This window comes from Schistocerca serialis, chromosome 2, assembly GCF_023864345.2.
Source record: "Schistocerca serialis cubense isolate TAMUIC-IGC-003099 chromosome 2, iqSchSeri2.2, whole genome shotgun sequence".
NCBI lineage: Eukaryota > Metazoa > Arthropoda > Insecta > Orthoptera > Acrididae > Schistocerca > Schistocerca serialis.
The window spans coordinates 230,124,706-230,150,091 of NC_064639.1; the positions used below are offsets into that span (position 1 = coordinate 230,124,706).

General features: G+C 36.8%; 1 protein-coding gene across 1 annotated transcript in view; it reads right to left on the reverse strand.

The window, feature by feature from the left end:
* Positions 1 to 25,386, reverse strand: part of LOC126455857 (uncharacterized) — a 136,464-nt gene that overhangs the window by 15,292 nt on the left and 95,786 nt on the right. The window contains exons 11-13 of the mRNA XM_050091619.1: positions 12,317 to 12,523; positions 6,915 to 7,061; positions 6,551 to 6,705 (exon numbers count right to left, since the gene is read on the reverse strand). Coding sequence (XP_049947576.1) covers positions 6,551 to 6,705; positions 6,915 to 7,061; positions 12,317 to 12,523 — 509 coding nt within the window. The remainder of the gene's footprint in view (positions 1 to 6,550; positions 6,706 to 6,914; positions 7,062 to 12,316; positions 12,524 to 25,386) is intronic.

Below are 25,386 nucleotides of genomic sequence, written 5' to 3' on the forward strand. Positions count from 1 at the left end.
TCTCTATCATATGCGGCATCAAACAATATATTTCTTCTTAGCTCTACTGTGAACAAAGAGAAAGGAAAATGTAATCTGGAAAAGGAAGATATAATGCACAAGGGTATATTTCATTTTCCGTAACTATTCATTAACGTGATGTGTCTTCAGAACATTCATTTAGTTAGTTTTCAGCACAATCATGACTGGTACTGGTATCCAGGTATTTTGTGAATGTTGGTGTGGACTTTATAATTCAAATATTGTAGAAATATATTATTTTCTCTTAGTCTCTTCTACATAAACATCGAGTGTGAAACTATGTCTTCCACATTGTTCTTAAATATTGAAGTACTTCTCCTTTGTTTGAGCTTGCAGTAATAACAGATTCTATGAAATTTGGGATGTGATTATTAAACTTATCAGTTATAATGTAAATCATTTAGGGGTAAAGGTAAAAACTCACAGCATAACAGACAAATTGAGTCGTCAGTACACAAATATGACTGAAAACATTGCTAGCTTCTGGACAACCCTCTTTTGAGTTACAGGACACCCACACACCCACATATGAGTTGTGTTGGGTGGAGTGGGTGAGAGAGGAAAGGAGGCAATGAATGAGAGAGAGAGATGGAGAAGGGTGGCTGATGTTTCAGAGGGGTCCAGCACATACATAGGATAGAAATGCAACAAACAGACACCGGCACCAGTGAGTTTGTGCCGCTCATGACTGCAATGTATGCCTTTCACCAAAATATTAGATGAAATAGAATTTCTGCAGTTACATGACTAAAATCTAATTGATCATTCACTGTGCAATGAAAATATGAAGAAGCACATCTTCGTTACAGTGAACAGCTTGTTGGTGGTCACGCCCACATAAAATACTGTGCAAAAATTGCAGCAGAGCTGATATGTGACATAAATTCAAGAACATACCCAGAGTGAACCAGGGGATGGTAACTGCCCTCCTCCCCCAACTTGATAAAATAATTAAGATCCTTGCAAATTGAACTTAAACTTTGCAAATTATTAATGATAAATGTATTATTTTATTTATTTATTTTATTTACACATTAAGTTCTGTATGACCAAATTGAGGAGCAAATCTCCACGTTCATGGAACAAGTCAGTACATGAAATTAGAAAATAAAAGTAATAACAGATAAAAATAAAATGTTTATGAACCTGAAAAAAGTCAAGCCATAAGTTTAAGTAAACGCAATCAACAATACAACAAGAATCAGCTTAAGTTTTCAAGGAACTCCTTGTCAGAATAGAAGGAGTTACCCATGAGGAAACTCTTCAGTTTTGATTTGAAAGTGCGTAGATTACTGCTAAGATTTTTTAATTTTAGTGGTAGCTTATCGAAAAATGGATGCAGCAGTATACTGCACACCTTTCTGCACAAAAGTTAAGGAAGTCCAATCCAAATGCAGAATTGATTTCTGCCGAGTATTAACTGAGTGAAAGCTGCTTATTCTTGGAAATAAGCTAATATTGTTAACAAGGAATTACAGTAAGGAATATATATATATATATATATATATATATATATATATATATATATATATATATATATATATATATAAACAAAGATGAGGTGACTTACCGAACAAAAGCGCTGGCAGGTCGATAGACACACAAACATACACACAAAATTCAAGCTTTCGCAACAAACTGTTGCCTCATCAGGAAAGAGGGAAGGAGAGGGGAAGATGAAAGGAAGTGGGTTTTAAGGGAGAGGGTAAGGAGTCATTCCAATCCCGGGAGCGGAAAGACTTACCTTAGGGGGAAAAAAGGACAGGTATACACTCGCACACACGCACATATCCATCCACACATACAGACACAAGCAGACATATTTAATATATATATATATATATATATATATATATATATATATATATATATATATATATATATATATATATATATATATTTTGAGCAGCCAATGTCAAAATACTCAGACTTGTAAACAGGGATCGACAAGAGGTTCATGAACTTACACCACTTATTGCCCAAACTGCCCGTTTCTGAGCCAAAAATATCCTTTAAGAATGGGAAATGTTACCCCAAAATATAATACCATATGAAATAATCAAATGAAAATAAGCAAAGTAGACTAATTTTTGTGTCGAATGATCACTCACTTCCGATACTGCTTCAATAGTAAAAATGGCAGCATAAAGTCTTTGAACAAGATCCTGAACATGGGCTTTCCATGACAGTTTACTATCTATCTGAACAGCTGGAGATTTGAAATGTTCAGTTTCACTAATCATATGCCCATTCTGTGGAACTAAAAAGTCAGGTTTTTCGAATTGTGTGTTATAAACTGTAAAAACTGAGTCTTACTGTGATTTAGCATTAGTTTATTTTCTACAGGCCATGAACTTAGGTCATTCGAAACGGGGTCAGTGTTGCACACAACATCCTTTACCACCAAGCTAGTGTCATCAGCAAACAGAAATATTTTAGAGTTACCCATAATACTAGAGGGCATGTCATTTATATAAATAAAGAACAGGAGTGACCCCAAAACTGATCCCTGGGTCACCCCAAACTTGACCATACCCCACTCAGACCCCACATCACAGCCATTCTCAACCTTGTAAATAATTATTTTTTTGCTGTCTGTTGCTAAAGTAAGAGGTGAACCAATTGTGAGCTACTTCCCGTATTCCACCAAGGTCCAACTTCTGGAGCAATATTTTGTGATCAACACAAACAAACACTGGAATTAAATCAAAAAATATGCCTAGCATTCGAAACCCTTTGTTTAACCCATCCATTACCTCACAGAGAAAAGAGAAAGTAGCATTTTCAGTTGTTAAATGATTTCTAAAGCTGGACTGTACATTTGATAGCAAATCATGTAGTATAAAATGACCAATTATCCTTACACACACAGCCTTTTCAATAACTTTATCACTGATGGCATAGAAATAGGCCTAAAATTGTCTACAGTATCCTTTTCTCCCTTTTTATTCAGCAGCTTTACTACTGAGTACTTTAATCATTTGGGAAACTGACCATTCCTAAAGGAAAAATTACAAATATGGCTAAATACTGTAGTGCTTCGAGAATTTCCGCATAAATTCTAGAACTACTCATCCTTCTACTGTCTTGAACACATGACATTTTAAAAATAAGTGTGAGAGAATGTACATACTGTGTGACACATGTTTGTGTGTGCAGGCTGGAAAGGAGTCATGAGCACAAGGTAGACGCAACGGACGAACGGCATCGACAAGTGTTTGCTGCTTGTGCCACAGAAGTCGTATTGGAAGAACAAGGAGTGTTTATGTATCTTATGGTGTTTTATAGTGTTGACTATTGTAATGAGTAAAAAGAACAATTGAAAAAATATTAATTATAATTAATGTGTTGGACTTGCTAGAAGCAATACGTGTTAATAAATTATGTGGCTGTAAAAACTATACTATTGTAAATGAATTTAATCAAGTCTAATGCTAGATGAATTGGTTGACTTGCAAACATTCAAATATTTATGTGAGAAGTGGTGACTTTGTTCTATGTGGAAGTTGAAATATACCAAGACTAAACTAAAAGTATTCTCCGAGTATCCACTTATTTCATGGAGACAGAGAGAGAGAGAGAGAGAGAGAGAGAGAGTTATAAATCCTGTTAACCAGCAGTATTTTTTGGAGAAGAAGTTTTTTTGGAGGTCAGTGTAGCTGGCTATTCAGAGAAGAAGATCGGTTGTGCATACCACGTAAGTCAACTGATTTGAGAGAGGTGTGAATTTTGCGGGCAATACAATTTCGCATCACACTCCAGGTCGTCTAAAATGTTAGAACACAGGGCTAACATGTGCAACACAGTACTTCAATATTCTGCTAGGCACTCCATCTATCCATGAGAGTCATTAGTCTTCAGTGGTTTTATTATTGATTCAATCTCCCCCTTGTCTGTATCACAGAGGAGTATTTCAGTCATAATCTCGGAAAGGCATTTGCCAAGAAAGTTATATGATTCCCTGTAGAAACTAAATTTTTTTTAATTCACCAGCAATGTTCAGAAAATGATTGTTAAATATTGTACATATATCTGATTTATCAATAACAGAAATATTTTTACTATGAACTGACTTTATATCGTCAACCTTGTGCTGCTCACCAGACACTTCCTTCACAATTGACCATACGATTTTAATTTTATCGTGTGAAGTATCTATTCTATTTGCATACCACATACGCCTTCCTAATAACATTTTTAAGCACCTAACAGCACTGTTTGTAATGGGCTACTGTAGCTTGAATGTGACTGCTTCTAATATTTTGATATAATTCCCGCTTTGTTCTACATGATATCCTTATCCCACTAGTCAGCCACCTGGGCTGCCTATTACTGCTAGTATCCTATTTAGAATGTTCTAATGGAAAGCAACTCTCAAAGAGCATGAGAAACGTGTTAAGAAAAGCATTATATTTATCACCTATGTTATCGGCACTATAAACATCCTGCCACTCTTGTTCTTTGACGAGGTTTAAAAAACTCTCTATTGCTGTTGAATTAACTTTCCATTTATTTATTTTATTTATCTATTTCTTTTTGAATTTCAAGGATCCTTGATGTGAGTGTATGGATAGAATGTAGAACATGTCGGATTATCACATTAATAGCTACATGTAAATGGTCATGAGACTTACAATCTAAATCATATGTAAACAGATAAATGAGGTTCAAGTATTCAAATAACAACATAGATTATATTAGTAATAATTGTTAAATAAAGGATATGGCTAACAATTTAATTCATATAAGATGGACTGTCAACAATTGATGTACAGCCTTACCCAGTCAGAATAGAAAGAACTATTCAAAAGATACAGTTTTGGCTGTTTTTTGAATTTAGTCTTATCCCCAATCACTAATTTAACATGAATTGGAAATTCATTGTGTACTTTCATGCTTGAATAATGTACTCCTTTCTACATCATGCAGGGATTTGTTCATTTTTGGGAAGATCATGTTTACTTCTCGTATCAAGATCATGATATTCACTGTTTGACCTGTACATTGTATGATTATTTTTCACAAAGTTCATTAGTGAAAAAATGTATTGGCATGGCTTGGTGAGGATCCGCAGTTGTTTGAATAAATTTCTGCAAGAGCATCTAGGTTGCACTCTACCCATCCCCACTATCTACTCCATAAACTGAGTTGCCATCCCATAGCTCAGATACTACATATGTTATTGTATAAATTCATTAAGTTTAGAATTGTTGTCTGATCCATTATCTGTTACATGCATTACCACCCTTAATATTTATTAAGCTCTTGCTAAAGCTGTTTGCTGAGAATCTAATGGTGTTTTCTTCCTAATATCCCAGTATCAGTGTCTGTGTTCTCTCTTGTGAGTGATTATGAATAATGGCTGGGGAGGCCATTTCTAAGTGGAAAAATTTTGTATTTTTATTTGTCTTGTCTGATTTTCTGGAAACACCCAAAATGTTTCCAGTGGGAATCTATAAATCCTAATTCTTATAAATTTGCTAACAGGCAACAGTATTTTGTATATATATGCTTTTATGTAGTTGCTTGAGCTATGATAAGACAGCCTGTTTGTGGTTCATAATCATCTGGAGTCAAAATTAGAATTCATCTCCCTAAGATGTGTTCATCAGGGTGAAGTAAATAAATATCCAGAGGTTATAAGCAATTTGTATGTATAAGTAATTAAAATACTAGTTTTCTTAGCCTTACAGGACTGTTCACCAGTTGACATTCTACAACTACATCTATACTCTAAAACCAAAGTGAAGTGCATAGCAAAAGGTAACATGGAATCCACATTCAACATCAGTTTATTTGCTTTTCTTGTTAATGTTATGATTAGTTACTTGACTTCTTGTGCGTCATTAATACATCTAGCACATGGAAAGTTGTTCACATTGTAACAAAGAATATAATAATAATAATAATAATAATAATAATAATAATAATATTTTTAATAATAATAATAATAATAAGAGGAAGAAGTTGCCAGCCAGAAATACATAGTAATAATATTAATTCAAAAGAGTCTCATTGGTGTCCACCAAGATTGATTCAAGTTTTTACTAACAATAACTTAAAATCTGCCACCCTCTTACTGTGTACTATTGTCCAGAGCCTGACAAACCCAAGTTTCTTAACAAGATGTTACTCAACTGGGACATGATATAAGTGTAATCAGAATAAATGGCTCCAGGAAGCAAGAGAAGAATACATGATTGGTGAATGAGTGTGAAGCAGCTGTTGAGTCTAGAAGAAAAATGCAGATCTGACAGACAACTAAGAAATAAAAGAAACTGAAAATATGTGAGACAATGAGAGCAATAACTGCCAAAATAATAAGAAATGCCTGGAGAACCAAGTGGAATGAAAAGTTGGGAGACACCAATGGTGCACTTAAAAATTAAGTACGAGCATTCCACAATTAGACAATTTTTTTCACTTGTGGCTTTTTTTAAGATAACAGTTAATACAATAATACTTATTTAAAGAAACAAATATTAAAATTACATTACTTAAAGAAACAAATAGTAAAATTACAAATTACCTTTATACGGACTGAACTTGCACCAAAAAGATATTTCGAGTTTACTTTATAATAGTTGATATAACCGAGTTGCACATAATCAACAAACTCTGCAGATGAGTATGACTGTGTATTTTTATTATAGCTGCAGATGGAATTTGTAATCCTCTTGTGCACTAAAAAGAAAGAAATATAATCAATACTAAAAATATAATGCAATCAAAGTCAGAGTGTAAAATCTTATTAAGTTCACTGTTTCTTCAGTTTCTAAGTTCTAATAAGGAATTCATGATCAAGAACTAAGAAATAACATACTTGGGAAAGAAGGTGTTATAAATAGATCAGCAGTAAAAGTTTATGAGGTACAAATTGACTGCTAATTTACCTTTCTTTAAGCTTGTATCAAGAGCATTGAGATCAAGTTTTTCAGTTCTGGTAGTTGGCATCGTATAAGTAATTACATCTTCTTGTGACAGAACAAGTGACTGAACACGGTCTGCCCCACTTGTTACCATATACCGAAATGCAACATCTGAAGAAATAGAAAACAAACATAAATGCTCTATACTTGTCGTTCAGGAAGATAAAGTGAATCAGTGAAGCAGTTTCATACTTCCATAATGTTCTACAATACAACATAAAAATCATAACAAAAAGGAAAATTATAACAATACTTTTTTCTTTAAAGGAGAATCTGGTTGTTTTAAATGCTCTGTAGTCAATTTCCTGAGTGACTCTACCTTTTCATAGCAGTGGCTCTCTAATACAAGTCACTGGATAAAGGCCACCTGTTCACTGCTCACTGTACTACTACCTTCAGCTACAAGCATTTATGCTGCCCTGGCAAATGGTATCTACACACGACCTGTTAGATAATCGGCCTTTGCTCATCTCACAGAATCCAATAAAGACTTCTTTGGTGTACCAATAATCCATTTATCTGGCTACATGTCCCATCCATCTCCATTCTATTTTCACACAATGATCATAGCTACTTTGTCCATACCAGTCATTCTTTTAATCCATATGTATGCTTCCCTCCTTCTCTCAGTAATTCCTAAAATGCATCTATCTGATGCTTGCACGCCAACACTGGTTTTCCAATGGTTTTCACAATAAAAATCTATATCTCTTTGCCTTAATTAATACTGATAATACACTGAAATTGTAAGCTTTTTCTTTCTGACACACTTGGAGCTTTGTTTTGAAAACCCTGTTTCATTTACTAAAAGTAGCTTGGGCTATTCTCACTCTTCTGTTTTCTTGCTGTCCGCTGGTAGTTTAATTTCCACTATCTAAAATACAAACAAATTGTTGACTGGTCCTATGGTTTCATTGTTAATTTGTACTCTTTCTTTTCAATATGTTGGTTATTAACTGTTTTAGTCTGATTACAAATGACTTTCAGACATGCTTTGAAACTTCTGTAGTCAAGTTTTTCTGTTTGTTGTTGAACTTCATCTGCAGAAGGGCCAATCAATACAGTATCAAAAAATATCATTCAAATATGTCCCATTAACCCATATACTTCCTTCTGAAAAAAAACTCCTCTACAAAATAATCCTCTATGTCCACTGGGAATAGTTTTGCTCATATTTGTCTTTCAGCACTGGAATTTTCACTACCATAATGAGTTTTGATGTAAGATGTAGCAATGACCCATATCTCTTTTGGTATATTCAGATTGCCTGGCTCATGGTCTTGTTTCTCAAGGGCTGTCAGTACAAATTACACTGAAACTGAAGCAAAAACCTTTTTGAAACTTATAAATCCAAACGAAAGTAGTAATTCGTAACCATCAGTTATAATTCATACTAAGTACTCCAGTCTATAAGTTTGTTAACACTTTGCAAATGGTCCATTGTGCTAACATCCATTTCCAGAACCAGATTTTTACCACTGCATTGATATTTCTGGATCAAAAGTAATATTAATACTTAACTTTCCATGTAATAGCAGGTACCTAATAATCAAACTGTAGTATAACCAAATGTCAACAACCAATAAAAGTTACAATCTTTCACCTGTCTTATTTACAACCCTTTTCCTTAGCAAAAAATATAGGAGATAAACTAGGGCTTGCCTTCAGTCCGTATGAGGGAACAGACCAAGAAAAGTTTATCAGATGAACAACAAATAAGTTTAACATTCTACAAGCAGAGGCATGGGATGATACAAGCTTGAATAGTATGAATAAACTAGAAGAGAAAAATGGAGATGGTGAAATTAGTGTGGCTTAGCTAAGTGAAGTGGGAGGAAGGCTCAGGTGATTACAGCACAACAGCAACAGCATTATCTATGGTATTGCAATTTCATTAATCAGAAGGCAGGCTATGGAATAAGTAACTTTTACCAACATAATGACTATACTAATCTTCTTGGGATTAATCTGAAGCCAGTGTCAACCACCATTTTATGAATTTAAATGTTCACATCTAAAGCTGATCATGAAATAGACAGAATTAAAAAAAATTAGAAACTAATAATATTTGTTAAGAAGCTCATGAAATTTTGGGTGAACTGACAGATGTTAGTATATTGCTGTCATGGCATTTCTGTTTTGGTGCAGAGTCTTCTGACCATCCTCAGGTGTATACTGTAAATAGTTCACTAAGTTCCCATATTTAAGACCCCCACCAGTAGAATATCCAGTGGTCACTGGGTGTGCATTACGTTGAGTGGGTGTACTGCTGCTGCAGATCTCTGCATTGCTCTGACCAGTCTCCATGATGAAAGTTTGCCTCCTCAACATCAGATTGATCGTCTTCACAAGGGAAAACTACAAAATTGTGATAATACGAGAGAAGGAAAGTTGCTATTCACCATATAGCAGAGATGCTGAGCCGCGATAGCCACAATAAAAACATTCACACAATGAGATGTGTGTGCAAGTTGTGCTTGCATAGGTGTGTGTGTGCATGTGTGTATGTGTGTCTACTGCTGACAAAGGCCTTAATGGCCGAAAGGTATGATTGTGTGAATCTTTTTATTGTGCCTATCGCGGCTCAGCATCTCCGCTATATGGTGAGTAGCAACTTTCCTTCTCTTGTATTGTTACATTCCATCCTACAAAATTGTGATGTTACACAGAGCACAAAGTTTTTCTATCAGAAGATCCATACAGTATTTAACAGTAACTCACCATCCTGATTGATAAGGGCCTCAGACAGTCATATTTCCACTGATTCACTGATAATGGAGGATAAACATCCTATAGTGTTGGTAATCTGAACAGTATAACAGTGGCAGGAAAGAGAGGCAAACTAATTGGAGCTGATAAATGAACATGGAGAGAAGCTTTTGCAGTATTGTAATGGCTTCCAACTACTTGTAGTGAAAGCCCATCTCAGAACTACAAGATAAGAAGATGTTGCGTGACACGGAAAGATATTATTGTTAGACAAAGATTTACTCAGAGAAGGAAGGCCAATAGCAGTAACCAGAAAACTCTAGGACAGGCTAGATTTGATCGGTAACTACACATGTGGCAAACTATACCTGAACCATGGTAGCTTGCTTAGCCAATTTCTGTCACTGGCTGAGCCCGCATGAACTGCTTTTCACATTCATGGCAGTGCTCTTCACTCCAGTGCTTTAACACCATCAAGCCGCTATCGATACTGTCTTCTGATGGGGATATTAAATTGCTACCTCCTGAAATCAATGCATAGGGCTGAAAATGTGTCAGAATTGGCAGCAAGTGATGGGTGGAGTGGCAGAGCTCTCCAACATCAAACAGAACAATCAGTTTGGGGCTGGCCCCACCCAGAGGCCCAAGCCAGAATGATTGTAGCACAGGTGGCAAAATTCCCATGGCAGTAGACTGCTCTGGTGCCATGGGGTAAGACAATGTTGGGATGGAGGGAGTGGTTCCGTCTCCATGCACTCCCAGACTGTGAACCCCTTACCCACCCACCAGCAAGTGGGGGCATGAGGGCAGAGGACGTACTAATGTGTAAGAAGCATGTGGAGAGGTTGAGAGATCCATCTGGCAGTGACCTTGTTGTATGTTCTGGGGGTCAGAAGGAAACATGAGGGTGGGGATGCTGATTGTGACAGCAGTCATGGCTGTAGTGATGGGTGAGGCAGGTGTTCCTGGCCAAAATATCAAACAGCTGACTTCCCCCGTGGCCTATGATGAAACTTTGCATCCAACCTGGGTGCCAGCTGAATGTGTGTGCCCACACACAGGGGGCCTACACAAAGGTGGGCCCATGTGGAGGATGAGCATGCTGCGTGGGACACAGGACATCCAACAGGGTGCAATGCTCACACCGAGCAGGATTTTGGCTGGGCTGATCCTGTTGACAGGAGTGAATCTATATGTCACAAGGAAGCTGTACAAGGCATCCTTGCTCAATGATGCTTGCAAGGCCTTCTGCATCTGGGTCTTGAATGTGTGGACCATCAGCTCAGCCTCCATGGTGGAGGTAGGGTGAAAAGGGGTGGTGGCCACCCTTCTGGTGATGGAAAGCCTCGAATTGAGTTGACATAAATTGAGTCCTGTTGTCCAGGACCAGCGTTGTGAATGATAAGCACTGCTGTTATATTTTAAATATTTTAATATTGAGGGAAGGATTCAGCTTTCCAGATTTCTGTAGGCTTTTCTCCTGCCAACAATTTTCTTTCAAAAAGAATTAGCCAAGCCTTGATTCTTCGACTTAGTGTTTGAATTTAAAGGTTGATGATCAATATTGTTATGGAATGCAGTACATAAGGAATACATGCTAAAACACAAGGCTGAGTTAAGACGAGACTGAGTTATAAGTGGCACAAGAAAAGGTGTCAGCTGGACCCTTTCATCACATATTGGCTCAGTCCAGAACACTTAAAGCTGACTGTCCTGTTGTTCCATTGCTGCTGCAACCTAGCAGTAGTTGTATCATGATTGTGCAGTGAAGCTAAATATTGCAAGTTGTGTTGACACTGCCAATTGTGGATTATGTCAGTATTTCCTCTCTCACGTCTTCCCTCTCCACAAGGGCCTAAAATATTCCCTTAATCTGCCACCACCCATTGTTTGAACTGACTGCCTTTTGTGCCACTTATTGCTCATACAGTGACATCAGATGTCTATAAGAAGAAAACAGAATGAAGTTAAGTGATAGGTCAAGTAAGAACGTAGTATCGAGATAAACCGTACTAGGAAGAACTATAAAATCAGGGAATTTTTCGTACTGATCTTATGGTTTTTTCACAGGAGCAGCATCAGTTTTGAGTTTCATACAAGACATTGCCAAAATCAATTCAGACCAGTACCAGTACAAGGAGGATACACTCCAGTATTGAGTTTCATAGATGACATAGTGAGTTTAGCCAAATGTAAAGAAGACTTCATATAACTGTTCGCCTATTTACCACATATTTTTCTGTCATGGTTCAACAAAACTGAATAAGGGTAAGTAGTCAAATATTTCTCCTGTCTCAGAAGCAAGTTTACATGTCCAACATATGTTTGAAATATTTTACTTTGCTTTCTTGCTTTTACCTTTCTAACAAGTATTATGGAGAAATACTACATTGATGCTGGATAAAGAACAGAAAATAATAATCTCCTATAAAAAGAATTCTGTCCATTATTATATTTTATCTTCAACGTAGTTGAGGTTCAGTCAGACAGAAATGAAGTGTAATATGCAATGTAATATTGCATACTCTTCTATGCTATTACATGTACAATGTAATATTGTATACTATTCTATACTATTACATACAAATATACAAATAGGGTTAGAGCTCAGAACAAAAGTACTGTAAATGCCTTCTTTGTACTCAGTTACCATTTACCTGGCATATTATTCCAGAAATTATTGACTGCCTGTTGAGCTGCATTCAGATCTGAATCACTTATGCTGACAGCACCATTAGGCACAAACAAAACTACAGGAGCTGGTCCTCCTGCTGATCCAGTCTCTTTCCATTCATCAAACATGTTTTGGAAGAACGACTTGATGTGAGTCTCCAAAAGTGTACGGAGTTGAAATCCAGTATCCCCTGTGAACAGAGAGTACTACATTTGATTTAAGAAAGAATTAAACAATTCAAATAAAACATTTTCCTCAACATAGGCAGGAATATGGTAAGTCTGAAGTCTGTATGCATGTAAAAAACACATCTGTTACATAGTGACATTAAGAGAACAACAAATTAGGATGCCAGCTCATTATTCTGGGTACCAGTTACCACATTATTTATTAAATGCTTGGCTTCATTTACTAATAAAATGAACAATTTCATTCAACACTGGTGTACTGCACTTTTCAAAGAAAATCATTTCACAATGTTCTCATGCATTTCTCCCTTTCTCCATGAAAAAGTTATTTATAATTAGAAAGAACGTAGGCTTTAAAGAACAACATCAGTTCCATCATGGCATTATTTTAAAACAATACTTTATTAAGTAGTAGTAACTTTCAAGAATTCCTGATTCTCAGGTACATAAAAGATATTGATACATCATCATTGTGAGGCACATAAAACAGAAATAACATTGTCATGCACAATAACACATAGGATGTTCGACAGTCTACATATCCTTGGAATGTTTATCCACATACCACAAATACTTACAGCTATTTGAAGTTCCACTACATCTGTTCAAGTGTGTGTGGAAAAGTTTCCTGTGTCCACTTGTACACATGTTCCATAACTGCAAATGGCTGTGAGTATACGTGGTTTGTTGATACATAAGCCAAGTTTGTGTGCACTGAGGACCACGATATAATATGTAACTGTGCATGACATACGATTTCAGTTTTATATTTCTTACAAGGATAATGTATACAAATTTGTTATGCACATGAGAATGAGTAAATCTTGTAATTAGCTAGCAGAATGGTTAGTAAAGTATCATTTTAAAATAAGAGCCTAGTGTAAATTATGTTGTTCATTAAATTTATCGAGGTTATGGTGCCCATCCAGAAGAAATAAAATAAAAAGAAAATTACTTAATGTACATCACAAAGGAAATAGGGAGATCCTCACTTAGTTTTTGGTATGTCTGAATCACTTTTGCAAGATTCTTGGACTTAATTGATTCTTATGTAGTATTGTCACATCATACAAGTTCTTGTAAGCATCAACAACAAGCCTAAAAAAGGAATGTCTGTGTGTGCATATGAGGTGGAATCCAAAATTTTCAGGAGTGGTGCTGGCTTCTGGAAAGTAGGAGTAGTACTTTGCACCGCTAGGTGGCAAGAGCTGCATACCTGATGAGTCAGTGTGTGGAGTGGCATTCAGCTGGGAGGATGTGTTTCGTGTCCACAGTGATTTCCATAATACTCTATGTTTGGTTGCATGGCAATTTTACAATGGATCCGCAAACAGAACAGTGCTTGTGTATCAAATTCTGTGTGAATCTCAGGAAAAGTGCTACAAAGACCCTTGCAATGATTCAACTGGATTTACGGCTATGACCCAGAGACAAAGCAACAATCGTCCCAGTGGAAGAGCCCGGGCTCTCCAAGACCCAAAAAAGCGAGACAGGTGCAGAGCAAAGTGAAGAGCATGATCATTGTTTTCTTTGATACCAAGGGAATTGTGCACAAACAATTCATCCCAAGCTCATTTGCATTCTACCATTGCTATCTAATGCTTTAGGATACACAGTTCATGAACAGCTTACAAATTACTTAACATCAAATAATCTTCTAGATGAATACTAGTCTGTTTTCCAGGGAAAACACAGCAAGACAATTGTACTTATGAAAGGGACTAACAAACCGAAACAAGCTATGGATGAACACGAGGTGACTATTATGTGCTTATTGGAATTCAGCAAAACTTTCAGCATTGTCAACATTGATATTCTACTTACTAAACTCAAAAGTCAAAATTTTTCTTCATTTGTGAATAATTATCATGGTTAAGTGCTGATAAGCATAGTGATTATCATACCCTGTGTTTGCTCTGCCATCTTCTCATTTGTTGCAATCCCTCTTTACCTTCTGCCCTTATGCTACTATCTGAACAGCTCAGCAGAAATACTCATTTTCTACAAAGCAAAATCCTCTCATTGCCATGTTCTCTAACTTTGTAACATTCTTTCTCAAAATATTAGAGAAATTAAAATCCTTCCAAACTTCAACAGACAGCTAATAGCCCATCTTCTATCACTATAGCTATCTCTTCCACACACCTGTCTGCAGCTTACTCTCATCTACCCTCCCTTCGACACCACTTTTCCCTTCCCCATATCTACCTGTTGAAATTCTGTTCTTTTCTAACAGCCATTGCCACTTTCATTTCAATATTATCCTCTTTCATTATCCCTTCCACTTCTTATAATACCAATCAAGGCTTCAAATGTGTTATATTTTACCATTATTATTATTATTATTATTATTATTATTATTGCCAATTATTATTTTTATTTATACTGAAAATTGTCCGCCGCTCATTGTCTCGCGGTAGCATAATCTCTTCCCGAGCACGGGGTCCTGAGTCCAATTCCCGGCGAGGTCAGGGATTTTCAGCTGCCCCAAGATGACTGGGTATTGTTGTGTCATCTTCATCATCATCATTCATGCCCATTATGGTCAGAGGAAGGCAACGGCAAACCACCTCCATTAGGGCCTTGCCTAGTACGTCGGTGCGGGTCTCCCGCATTGTTCCCCTGCGCTCTGTCAAGAAGCATGGGATTTCACTTCCATTCGATACTGAAAATTATTATTATTGTGGTAGTAATGCAATAAGTAATCAATATAATTCTTAATGTCCCATTATTTTATTGCTATTATTAGCATTATTATAATTATTATTAAACAATGGAAACTCCAGGTTGGAATATCAACAAAGCAAGTAAAAGATAGATTGCTACTTACCGTAAAGATGTCACATTAATTTGCAGACAGACACTCTGGTCTGAGCTGCCACAGATGGCAGATGCGAATGAACGTGTGTTTGTGTGTGTGTGTGTGTGTGTGTGTGTGTGTGTGTGTGTGTGTGTGTGCATTTCTTTTTGTGACTTTTTATTATTGCCAATTATTATTTTTATTAATGATGCAAATTATCATTACTGTGATTGTCATATAATATTTTTTGTTCCTTTTAGATTAATAGAGGGCCTTAAAGCACTAATCTGGTGAGGCTAAATAAACAATAAAATAAAAAATTAAATAAATTCAAGATTGGCTGTAGAACTGGCTGTGATAATAGCAATAGGCATTCTACAACTAATTCAAGAGGTTGATGTCATCTAGAATCACTAGAAAATGTGTAGCCAGCTGTTAAGAACACTCAAGTAAAAGTTCCATTTTTCTTACTTCTCTAAAATTTCATTCTCCTTCACATCACTTTCTTAGCCAGTGTGAGCCTCGGCAGTGGATTTTTTTAATCATCTATACTCAACAGCAGCACATAAGAGACACTATACAAACTCAGGAAAGAGAAGGAACCACTATGTGCAAAGAAAAAAAAAGCCTCCCAACAAAGTAGCTGGCTGAAGGTACTTCTTGGAGTGTCCTAGACAACAATGCTTTTTATCTTCCATTTTTGTAAGTCATAATGACATCTGGCAAAGTTTCAGTGCCAGTGGATTAAGACTGTATAAGATACAGACCTGCATAATGTAATATTAACACTGTTAAGAATTGGATTATATGATACACAAAAGTATCAGATGAAACAATGGAAAATCCAGGACGGAATAATTACAATATTATGAAGAGGACAGTTGCTACTCACCATATGCTGGAGATGCTGAGTTGAAGATAAGCACAACAGAAAGACTCATTTCCCTTTATATATAGAGATTAAGTATAGTTTCAGAAAACATTTTTCACATAATTCATCCTTCAGAAGCAATAATATTAGAATAATTTTGTGGATGTGGTTGTGTACAGCTTTAATGAGTGTTAATAACTGCGTCATGCATATATACAGCTTATCAGCAAATCAAGGCTGGTAACATTTCTGATGTTCATGTTCAGTATGCTTTGTTACTGTTTTCTAGTATCCACATTTAGAAGCTGGTTCACTGATTTCAACCATTTTTCGGAACCTAATAGCTTTTTGTTCAATGTCTCGTGTAGATTTTGAGAAACATATTCATGTAATGTCTACTGGATTATCTTGAATAGCCTGACAAGACAGTAAACCAGCCACATAAACTCTGGTTTTCTGACCTACAGAGTATTAACAGACAGTGAACATTTCTGTGCTCAGATTGCAATACATCTTGTGTTGAATCTGCAATCTGGAATGTGGATAAGTGTCTAACTCTCAACCACGAAGTTTAGGCTAGCTTTCATATAAAGTCTTATCATAATTTTAATGAGGTTCTTCACATAGTAAATTCATTTGCAATTACATCAGAGTTTACAACATTCATTTGGCATCACCTCATAAGCTGCACAATGTGCATCTAACTTTGACTTACAAAAGACAACTACTCACATATAGCTGACTGATGTGTGACACATAGAAATGCACAACAGAAAACAATATTAACACTAGTATTCAGGCTCTTATTCTTTCTGTGGTAGACATCCACACATTCACACACAACCACATACACACCCAAACATACATTCTTGCAGGCCCTGCAAGGCAATGTTGTTCTCTAAAGTCAACTGATGACAGAACAATATCATCATCTGAGGATTCTAAGGCACCATTACAGAAACGTGCAAATAAACACATTATGACTGTAGTTAGAAATTCTCTCTCAATGTTGGCTCAAGCAAAAATGCAACCTCATGTAGATAGAAATTCCAGCAGCAGCAGTGTTAGTTGACATAGTGATGTATCACAAAGTGGAGCAAAAACAAGGAAATCCTGCACTGACTGTTTCTGCAGTCACAGCTCGTGCAATTGTTTTCAGAGCAATGCTATGTGTTTTGAGTTCAATAAATGTGAGTTTGTGGCTGCAGTCTGTCAAAGTTACCCTTGGGCTTCACCACAGTGCATAACATCTTATCAGTGACCTTGCATAAGACCAAAACTCCATTAAAACTTACGGACACACTGCTCATCAGTAACCTGAATGTCGATTTTCAAGTGGTTGTGTATCCAAAATTACTACTGAAACATACTGGTATATCAGTTTACCTGCAAGATGTATGTGGACCAAAAACATTTTTATTGGCATTTTTACCAGTAGCAATCACCATTTTCTGTCTAGGTACCTCTATCAGCTCTGGCTTTCAAATACACGATTCAGTCAACATCATCTCTAACAGTATTTCATTTAGTGATTTGGATGCTTTATGTAATGAATACTGTGGTTTATTTAAGCTGAATGTGTATTGTGAATAAGATTTTAAAATATATGTACCATTAAAACCTAATGCTGCTGCTTATTTTGATCTGTGCCAGAGTCATGCCTATTTCTACACAGAAAATAGATAAAATCATACTTGATTGTCTGGAGGCATCATGTGTTGTGATGCAGCTATACGTGACGCCCATTATTATAAATAAAGGGCCTAATGGCATAATTCAGAGTGTGTTGATTTCAAAGCATCCATGAATGCTGAATGTAATGTAAACAATCTACAGGGGTTGGGCAAAAATATGGAAATACCACAAGAAATGCACACTTGATCGTAAATGCACATGCTAGCCAAACCTGTGGGAGGTGCTGTTGTATTCGACCATGAATAGCACCTGTGCATTGACCTCAGTATGTTGCAAGTACCAGTAACGGTCAGAATAGTGTTTGTGTAGTTCCGATTGCAATGTGTCAGAGCTAAGTGTTTCAGCTGCGGGCAAATTGCTGATTCTCTTATGGTGGGTGTTTCCATAACCAAGATAGCCAAAGTATTTGGTGTTTCAAGAGGCACAAAGATTTATTCCATGATCGGGGAGAGCAGAAAAGCACCATCTGCTAAGTCCCAACACAGATGAATGATTGTGTTGAGTGATCATGACAGATGGTCAATGAAGAGAATGTTGTTGTTGTTGTTGTTGTGGTCTTCAGTCCTGCGACTGGTTTGATGCAGCTCTCCATGCTACTCTATCCTGTGCAAGCTTCTTCATCTCCCAGTACCTACTGCAACCTACATCCTTCTGAATCTGCTTAGTGTATTCATCTCTTGGTCTCCCTCTACGATTTTTACCCTCCACGCTGCCCTCCAATGCTAAATTTGTGATCCCTTGATGCCTCAAAACATGCACTACCAACCGATCCCTTCTTCTAGTCAAGTTGTGCCACAAACTTCTCTTCTACCCAATCCTATTCAATACCTCCTCATTAGTTACATGATCTACCCACCTTATCTTCAGCATTCTTCTGTAGCACCACATTTCGAAAGCTTCTATTCTCTTCTTGTTCAAACTAGTTATCGTCCATGTTTCACTTCCATACATGGCTACACTCCATACAAATACTTTTAGAAACGACTTCCTGACACTTAAATTTATACTCGATGTTAACAAATTTCTCTTCTTCAGAAACGCTTTCCTTGCCATTGCCATTCTACATTTTATATCCTCTCTACTTCGACTATCATCGGTTATTTTACTCCCTAAATAGCAAAACTCCTTTACTACTTTAAGTGTCTCATTTCCTAATCTAATTTCCTCAGCATCACCCGACTTAATTTGACTACATTCCATTATCCTCGTTTTGCTTTTGTTGATGTCTGAATGCTGTCTGAAGAGGTGTGGCACTGCACTTTGGGACACTTAAGACCAAACAACATGTCTTACATTTCCTCAAACACATATGTTTTATGTTTCAGACTTTTCAGGAAGATTTGTGCTACAAGATGAACATATTTTTGAAAATTCGTTTTTTTTTTTAGTATTGACCCGGTTAGCAAATATTGTAGATCTGGGGCTGATGCACAGAGCAGTCTGAGCTATTGTGGGTAGTCTCCACATGACCCGTGTTTACATTTAGTGATTTTGCTGTTTCTCCTTCATTTATTCTCACGTGAAATGAAAACAAAACGGATATCTGTCGCTGGGCGCTATCAAGTGAATTAAAATATATTCACATAATTATGGAAGGCTAAAATATGTTATTAGTTTCAGATTTTATTTTATTTCCACCTTTCTGAGAGTTAAGCATTAATCACCTTGCAGGACAATGAAGTTATTTTTGTCTGTTTGCTAAAGAAATTTGACTTTTATTAACCTTTTTGGCAGAGGCAGTCAATGTATTTGAAACAAAATGTTTTATTTTCCAGTACTGGCTAGTTTCAACTGTTCATTGCATTTCAAGTGCACTTTTTCATCTTCTAGCATGTATGGCATTATGCCATAATAAAGAACCAAACATGATACAATGCAGTACTGGTGCTCCAAGAAAATTTACATCCCAAAAACCACACTGAAAAGCTACAAGAGAAGCTAAGTTTTCGCATATAATGTTATCAGGTCAAGGTCTACTTTACTGGGAATCTGGATATACAAGTGTGCACTTTAAGTATGCATTTTAAATGTTCACATTTTCGTATGGTTCACAAAATTCTGATGCTCTTGAAGTATCCTCTGATGTCTTGTTTCTTTATGACATAATGTATGATCTTTCAATGTTTTACACGTACATACATACGGGCTTCCTATGTCATGGTAGCTGCGCAAGCACGGTGTTGCCTGTCATATGCACTCTCTGGCAACTGTTGAAATGAACATATTTCTAACAGGTCACTGGAAAATATTGCGAATGGTGGTTTTGAAAGCGTTACTGTCAAAGTAAATATCCTTTTACGTAAGTTGAACTATGTGCAAGAATGTACCATGAATTTCTTAAATTAGAGAGTGTTTGACTTTCATTTAAAAGTCAACTCTTTAATGATGAGCCATTTAGAAGGATTTTGAACCCTGTCATTATTAAAAATTTTACTGGCACATTTGTGTGATATATCTTAAAGTGTAACAAGTGCAAAAAAGATCAACATTATATGCGAAAGTTTAGCTTCTCCTGTAGCTTATTAACCTTAGAGACCTATATTATATGTGAACGCTTTGCTTTTCTTGTAGCAAAACTATGTATATTAATTTAAACTATTAACTTTCCCTGTTTGTGTGTTCGTGCTACTTAACAGTGACGTTGCTGTTGGCTGACTACACCACATGTCCTATGCTCTTAATATCTGCTGTCATTGGCTGGCGAGATCACGTGACATGAGCTATGACTGGCTTACAAAAGTGCATCACAATCTCGATTTCAATGATTCAGAAAGTAACATGCGGTGTTTGGTGGAATTCCAATGTATACTTTCATAATACGAAAATATGCAGCATACATGTTGCTGCAAATCAGAGATATTTCCAAAACATGTCTTTTTCCCTGAGTTTCATTTTCTAAAGTGTCGGGAAATTCAACACCCTTGTATAAACCCATAACCATTCAAAGGATTGAAAATTTTTTCAGGGAAAGTATACTGTCACTCAACAAGGAAAAAGTGTTCAACTGTGTGTGAATTCTTGTGGGACCAAACTGCTGAGGTCATCGGTCCTTAGACCTATACAATACTTAAATTAACTTATGCTAAGAACAACACACACACCCATGCCCGAGGGAGGACTCAAACCTCGTGGCAGTGGAAAAAGTGTGTTTCCACCCAGGAGAAAGTATTTTTAACCAGGAAATACGGGAAAAATCCGGGATTTTTTTTTCCCTTGTCCACGTATACACCCTGATTATGGACATTAATTATACTCAAGGGCACATAAACAAGGGGAGGAATTACAGCTGCCTTTCCCTCCCTATCCCACCCTGAACCTCATTCCTTGCATCTAAAAATCTCAGTTGCCTCTGGGTTCTAAAAGCTTCCAATAGAATCATTCCTTAAGTTCCTGTTTTTTCTCATGATTCCAGGCAAAATGAAAAGTGAATATGTACAATAATTCCCTTTATGTAAGTGTTACCTTCCTGAGAGCAAATTAATTTGTATAAATCTGATACAGACTATATAATTACTCACTTTACTAAGTTCATTGTAGGTAATTGGTATGTATTACAAAGTACTACCTCTTATGCCATTGCATGACACAAAGTGAGGAGGTCACTGCCACATACCATGTAGCATCAAGAAATCAAGATCAACACTAAGTCAGTAGTCAAAACTGCAATAGAGACTTAATGTTACAAATGGAAGTAACATGAGCTGAAATCAGTGCCAGTGAACAAGCTAGAATAGTCTTAAACAGCAACACACAAACAGACAGAGTTTCAAGTCAAAGTCAATGCACAGAAAGTGCAGTAGGACTTGTATTTGACAATCAACATATGCAGGCTTTAGTAACAAGATATAAACTGCCAGTCCAGACAACTATCAAGGTATTGTATATCCTGGATCAGGCAAATGGCTATCCCCATGTGATGTATTTGCTGTGAGAACTGGAGTTGTGCCAGTCGAAAGCAGGACTGTCAGCCACAAAGGTTGTATCACTGCCACTGCCTGAGATGATGTCAGTACCACTGTAGCAGCAGGATATCGTATCTTTCCTACATTTAATCAGCCTAAGGGAGAGCCAGTACCTGGCCCAGTGAGTTAGGTGGACAGGAGAGGTGGGCTTCTCTGCCAATAGTTCATTGACAGTTAGTGGGAGGGACAACAACATCATTCAGTTGTTGCAGTCAGAGCTCTTGCCTGGTCACCACTTTTAGCAATTGATCCCCCGCACTATAGTGATGATCCCTTGAGTCCATTCATGTGGTTGCCATATGTGTGACTTCAGACTAAAGAGCCCATATGGTAGTACAAGGACGAATGTCAGGTCTGGGCTTGCTGTGTCAGGAACAACAGATAAAAAAAAGGTATGGCACCTGCTCCCAAGCAGATCTCAGCTGTACTGTGGCTGTTTTCCTGTGTAGTTCTATACCTAGTGAGAAAGTATGTTACAGCTTCCTCGGAGGATGTAACATCATAATCATTGTTATTTTGTTTGTTTGGATCTTGCAAAATTCTGACCAAATGTGCTGCTTTTGAATATGATGTGGGATGAAAAGAAGTGGTCGTCAGACGTGTTTTACCATTCCTTCATAAAAATGGATGTATAATGGCAGATGTGACCATTCTCAGGTGATGGTATTTCGCTGTGTGGAATTTAAACGTGTATATTTTGTAATGGTTGCCATCAAACTATATTCAGGACAGTGGAAATTGAAATGTCCTGTGGTGCCTCTCCTGCTCCCTTTCGGCCGGTTTGACAGCCTGCCCCTATTTTATTTATTTATTTATTTTTTTTTTAAGAAAAAAAACTCGCAATTAATGGCAGATGGGATTATTTGTAATCGGGAGAACAAGAACTCTTCAGAAAATATGCACTCTTTAGTGCCTATTAGCTAATAACTTGCTGTTTTTGTGTGACATAAAATTAAATATAGGATCCATAAAACCAATAAAGACAAGAGACAAGCAAGAAAGTACACATTTCTTCAACTCTTAGCTCCTAGCCTTTTTTTCTCTCTAATCTTGCTACAGCTTTACATGGAGTGCTTTCCTTTCTGTGAAAGACTCTATTACCTCATCAAAGTTTGTCAAACATTTTGCTACATGAAAAATCAAAATGTCGTTATCTAATACTGAAAAAGCTATTGATACAAATAATACCCAAGACTGGTGTGGTTTCTCAATTTGATTACACCTATTTTGTCACTGTCTGCTAGATAAAAGAAAATAGGCCTTTCTAATATTGCAGCAATTTTGTAACACACACCAAATAAACGAGACTGTTTTGGCACGACAGAATATAATTCACTAAGTACCAATATCAAATGCCTATTAGACCTATTACAAGCAAAAAGCTTTATGTTAGGAAATAGTTTCACATTTCATTCACATGCACTAGTTTCTCAAGCATGAGATCAAAAAGTAGTGTTACGAAATTTTTATATAAATTTGGAATTGTCTTATTCTTCCATAATTTGTGTGATGTCCCCATTTCCCCTCCTTCCTTGTTCTAACAAACAATCTAGTCATCATCAATTCTGTAGCTATTCCTGCCATTGTCAAAATTTGTTCACCGATTAACGTCACTAACCCGGCGAGAATCATGGGTTTAGTTATCCCACGATTATTCTCCAGTTAGGTGTTATTACGTATTCGTACAACACGTTTTCCGCCTTCCTTCCATAATAGAACTTAAGTGGCTGCTAGCCGGGGACTGTACAACTGGTCCTTACTAGTGTAGCAATCTGGCCAAAAAATTTCTGTCAAAATTTCATTTTCTTGGATACACCGAGAAGATAATACGTACTCTTTCTCATCTGTTATTTAGTCGTTTATTTCCATTCTGGTAGTCTGAATCTATGGATTTCACTAGTAATTATAACAACACTGATCATTTGCAAACCCAATCAACCACATAATCAGACAGCGATTGGCATTCATCTGTTCAGCTTTACTCTGCTCAGCTCGTATAGCCCATTCCCTTTTGTCTGCGTAAAGTTTATTTCTAGATGCAATGAGGATTCTTCTGACAGAGACATCATGTACACTATGTATGCATTCAAAAATCTGCTTATGATTCATTCAAAAATCAACTTAAAATGATTTCAAAAATGTTCAAAAAGAAAACAGGGATGCATTTCAAAATCATATGAATAATCGATAGACCAACGTGTGCTGGATGGAAAGTGCTTTGTGAAACAACCTTTTTTCCTCAAGAATATGAATTTGGCACCCCTTTTCCCAGTAGCATCTAGCTGCTTGATGCAACTGCTTGCACAGCCAACAGTCACATTCCTGTAGCCAGAAGTGGAAGAATCTACTGCTCAAACGTGACTCAACTGCGCATATGCATGAGTCTGCTCATAACTGCTACAACGAATCTAATGTAAACAGTTGTGACTTCATGCATATAAGAGGCAATTTGTTATTATGAAGCATTGCATAATCTTCCTAAAGCCTTTGACACATTTTGCTGTTGGCACACGATTGCATGAGCACTGTGTGTTTTTGTTGTATATGGCACATTTCCTTTGCAATTTAATTTATTTTCGTTTTTTTTTTTTTTTTTCTCTCATTTATGTTTTATTCTTGAAGTGTTAGCCCGCATCTCGTGGTCGTGTGGTAGCGTTCTCGCTTCCCACGCCCGGGTTCCCGGGTTCGATTCCCGGCGGGGTCAGGGATTTTCTCTGCCTCGTGATGGCTGGGTGTTGTGTGCTGTCCTTAGGTTAGTTAGGTTTAAGTAGTTCTAAGTTCTAGGGGACTGATGACCATAGATGTTAAGTCCCATAGTGCTCAGAGCCATTTGAACCATTTTTTTCTTGAAGTGTTATTCTGCAGTAGTGGTATACAGTAATATCCTTTGTTAGAATATTGGTTCTTACCAGTCAAAATTACAAAAATTTATCAGAAAACTAAAACACTGAAAAATTCCCGGAATTCTAAAAAATTCCCAGGTTTTTCCCAGTTTTCTCCCAGATGAAAAAATTCCCGGGTTTTTCCCATATCTCCCAGTTGTCCAGGCTTGTATACAACCTAATAATGAAACAATGGAAACTCCAGGTTGGAATATCAACAACATTGAAAAAGAAAAGATGACAGGCTGAGTTGCAGACAGGCACTACAAAAAGACTGTTACACATTTAGCTTTTGGCCAAAGTCTTCTTCAGAAAAGAAAGCACACATACATTCACAAAAGCAAGCACATTTCATGCACACTTGCTCAAAATCTCTGGCAAGCTGCCACAGACAGCAGTCATGTGTGCGTGAGGTGTGCTTGTTTGTATGAATGTGTATGCGTGTTTTCTTTTCCGAAGAAGGCTTTGGCCAAAAGCTATATGTGTTACACTTTTTTCATTGTGCTGCCTGCAACTCAAAGTGTCATCTTTATAATGAGTAGTGATCTATCCATTTCCTAATATTGTTATTGTCCTTAATGATTTTACTTCACAAATACATGTCCAGAAAAATGAAATTTAGGCCAACTTGGCTCAAAAAATGTGAATAGCATAT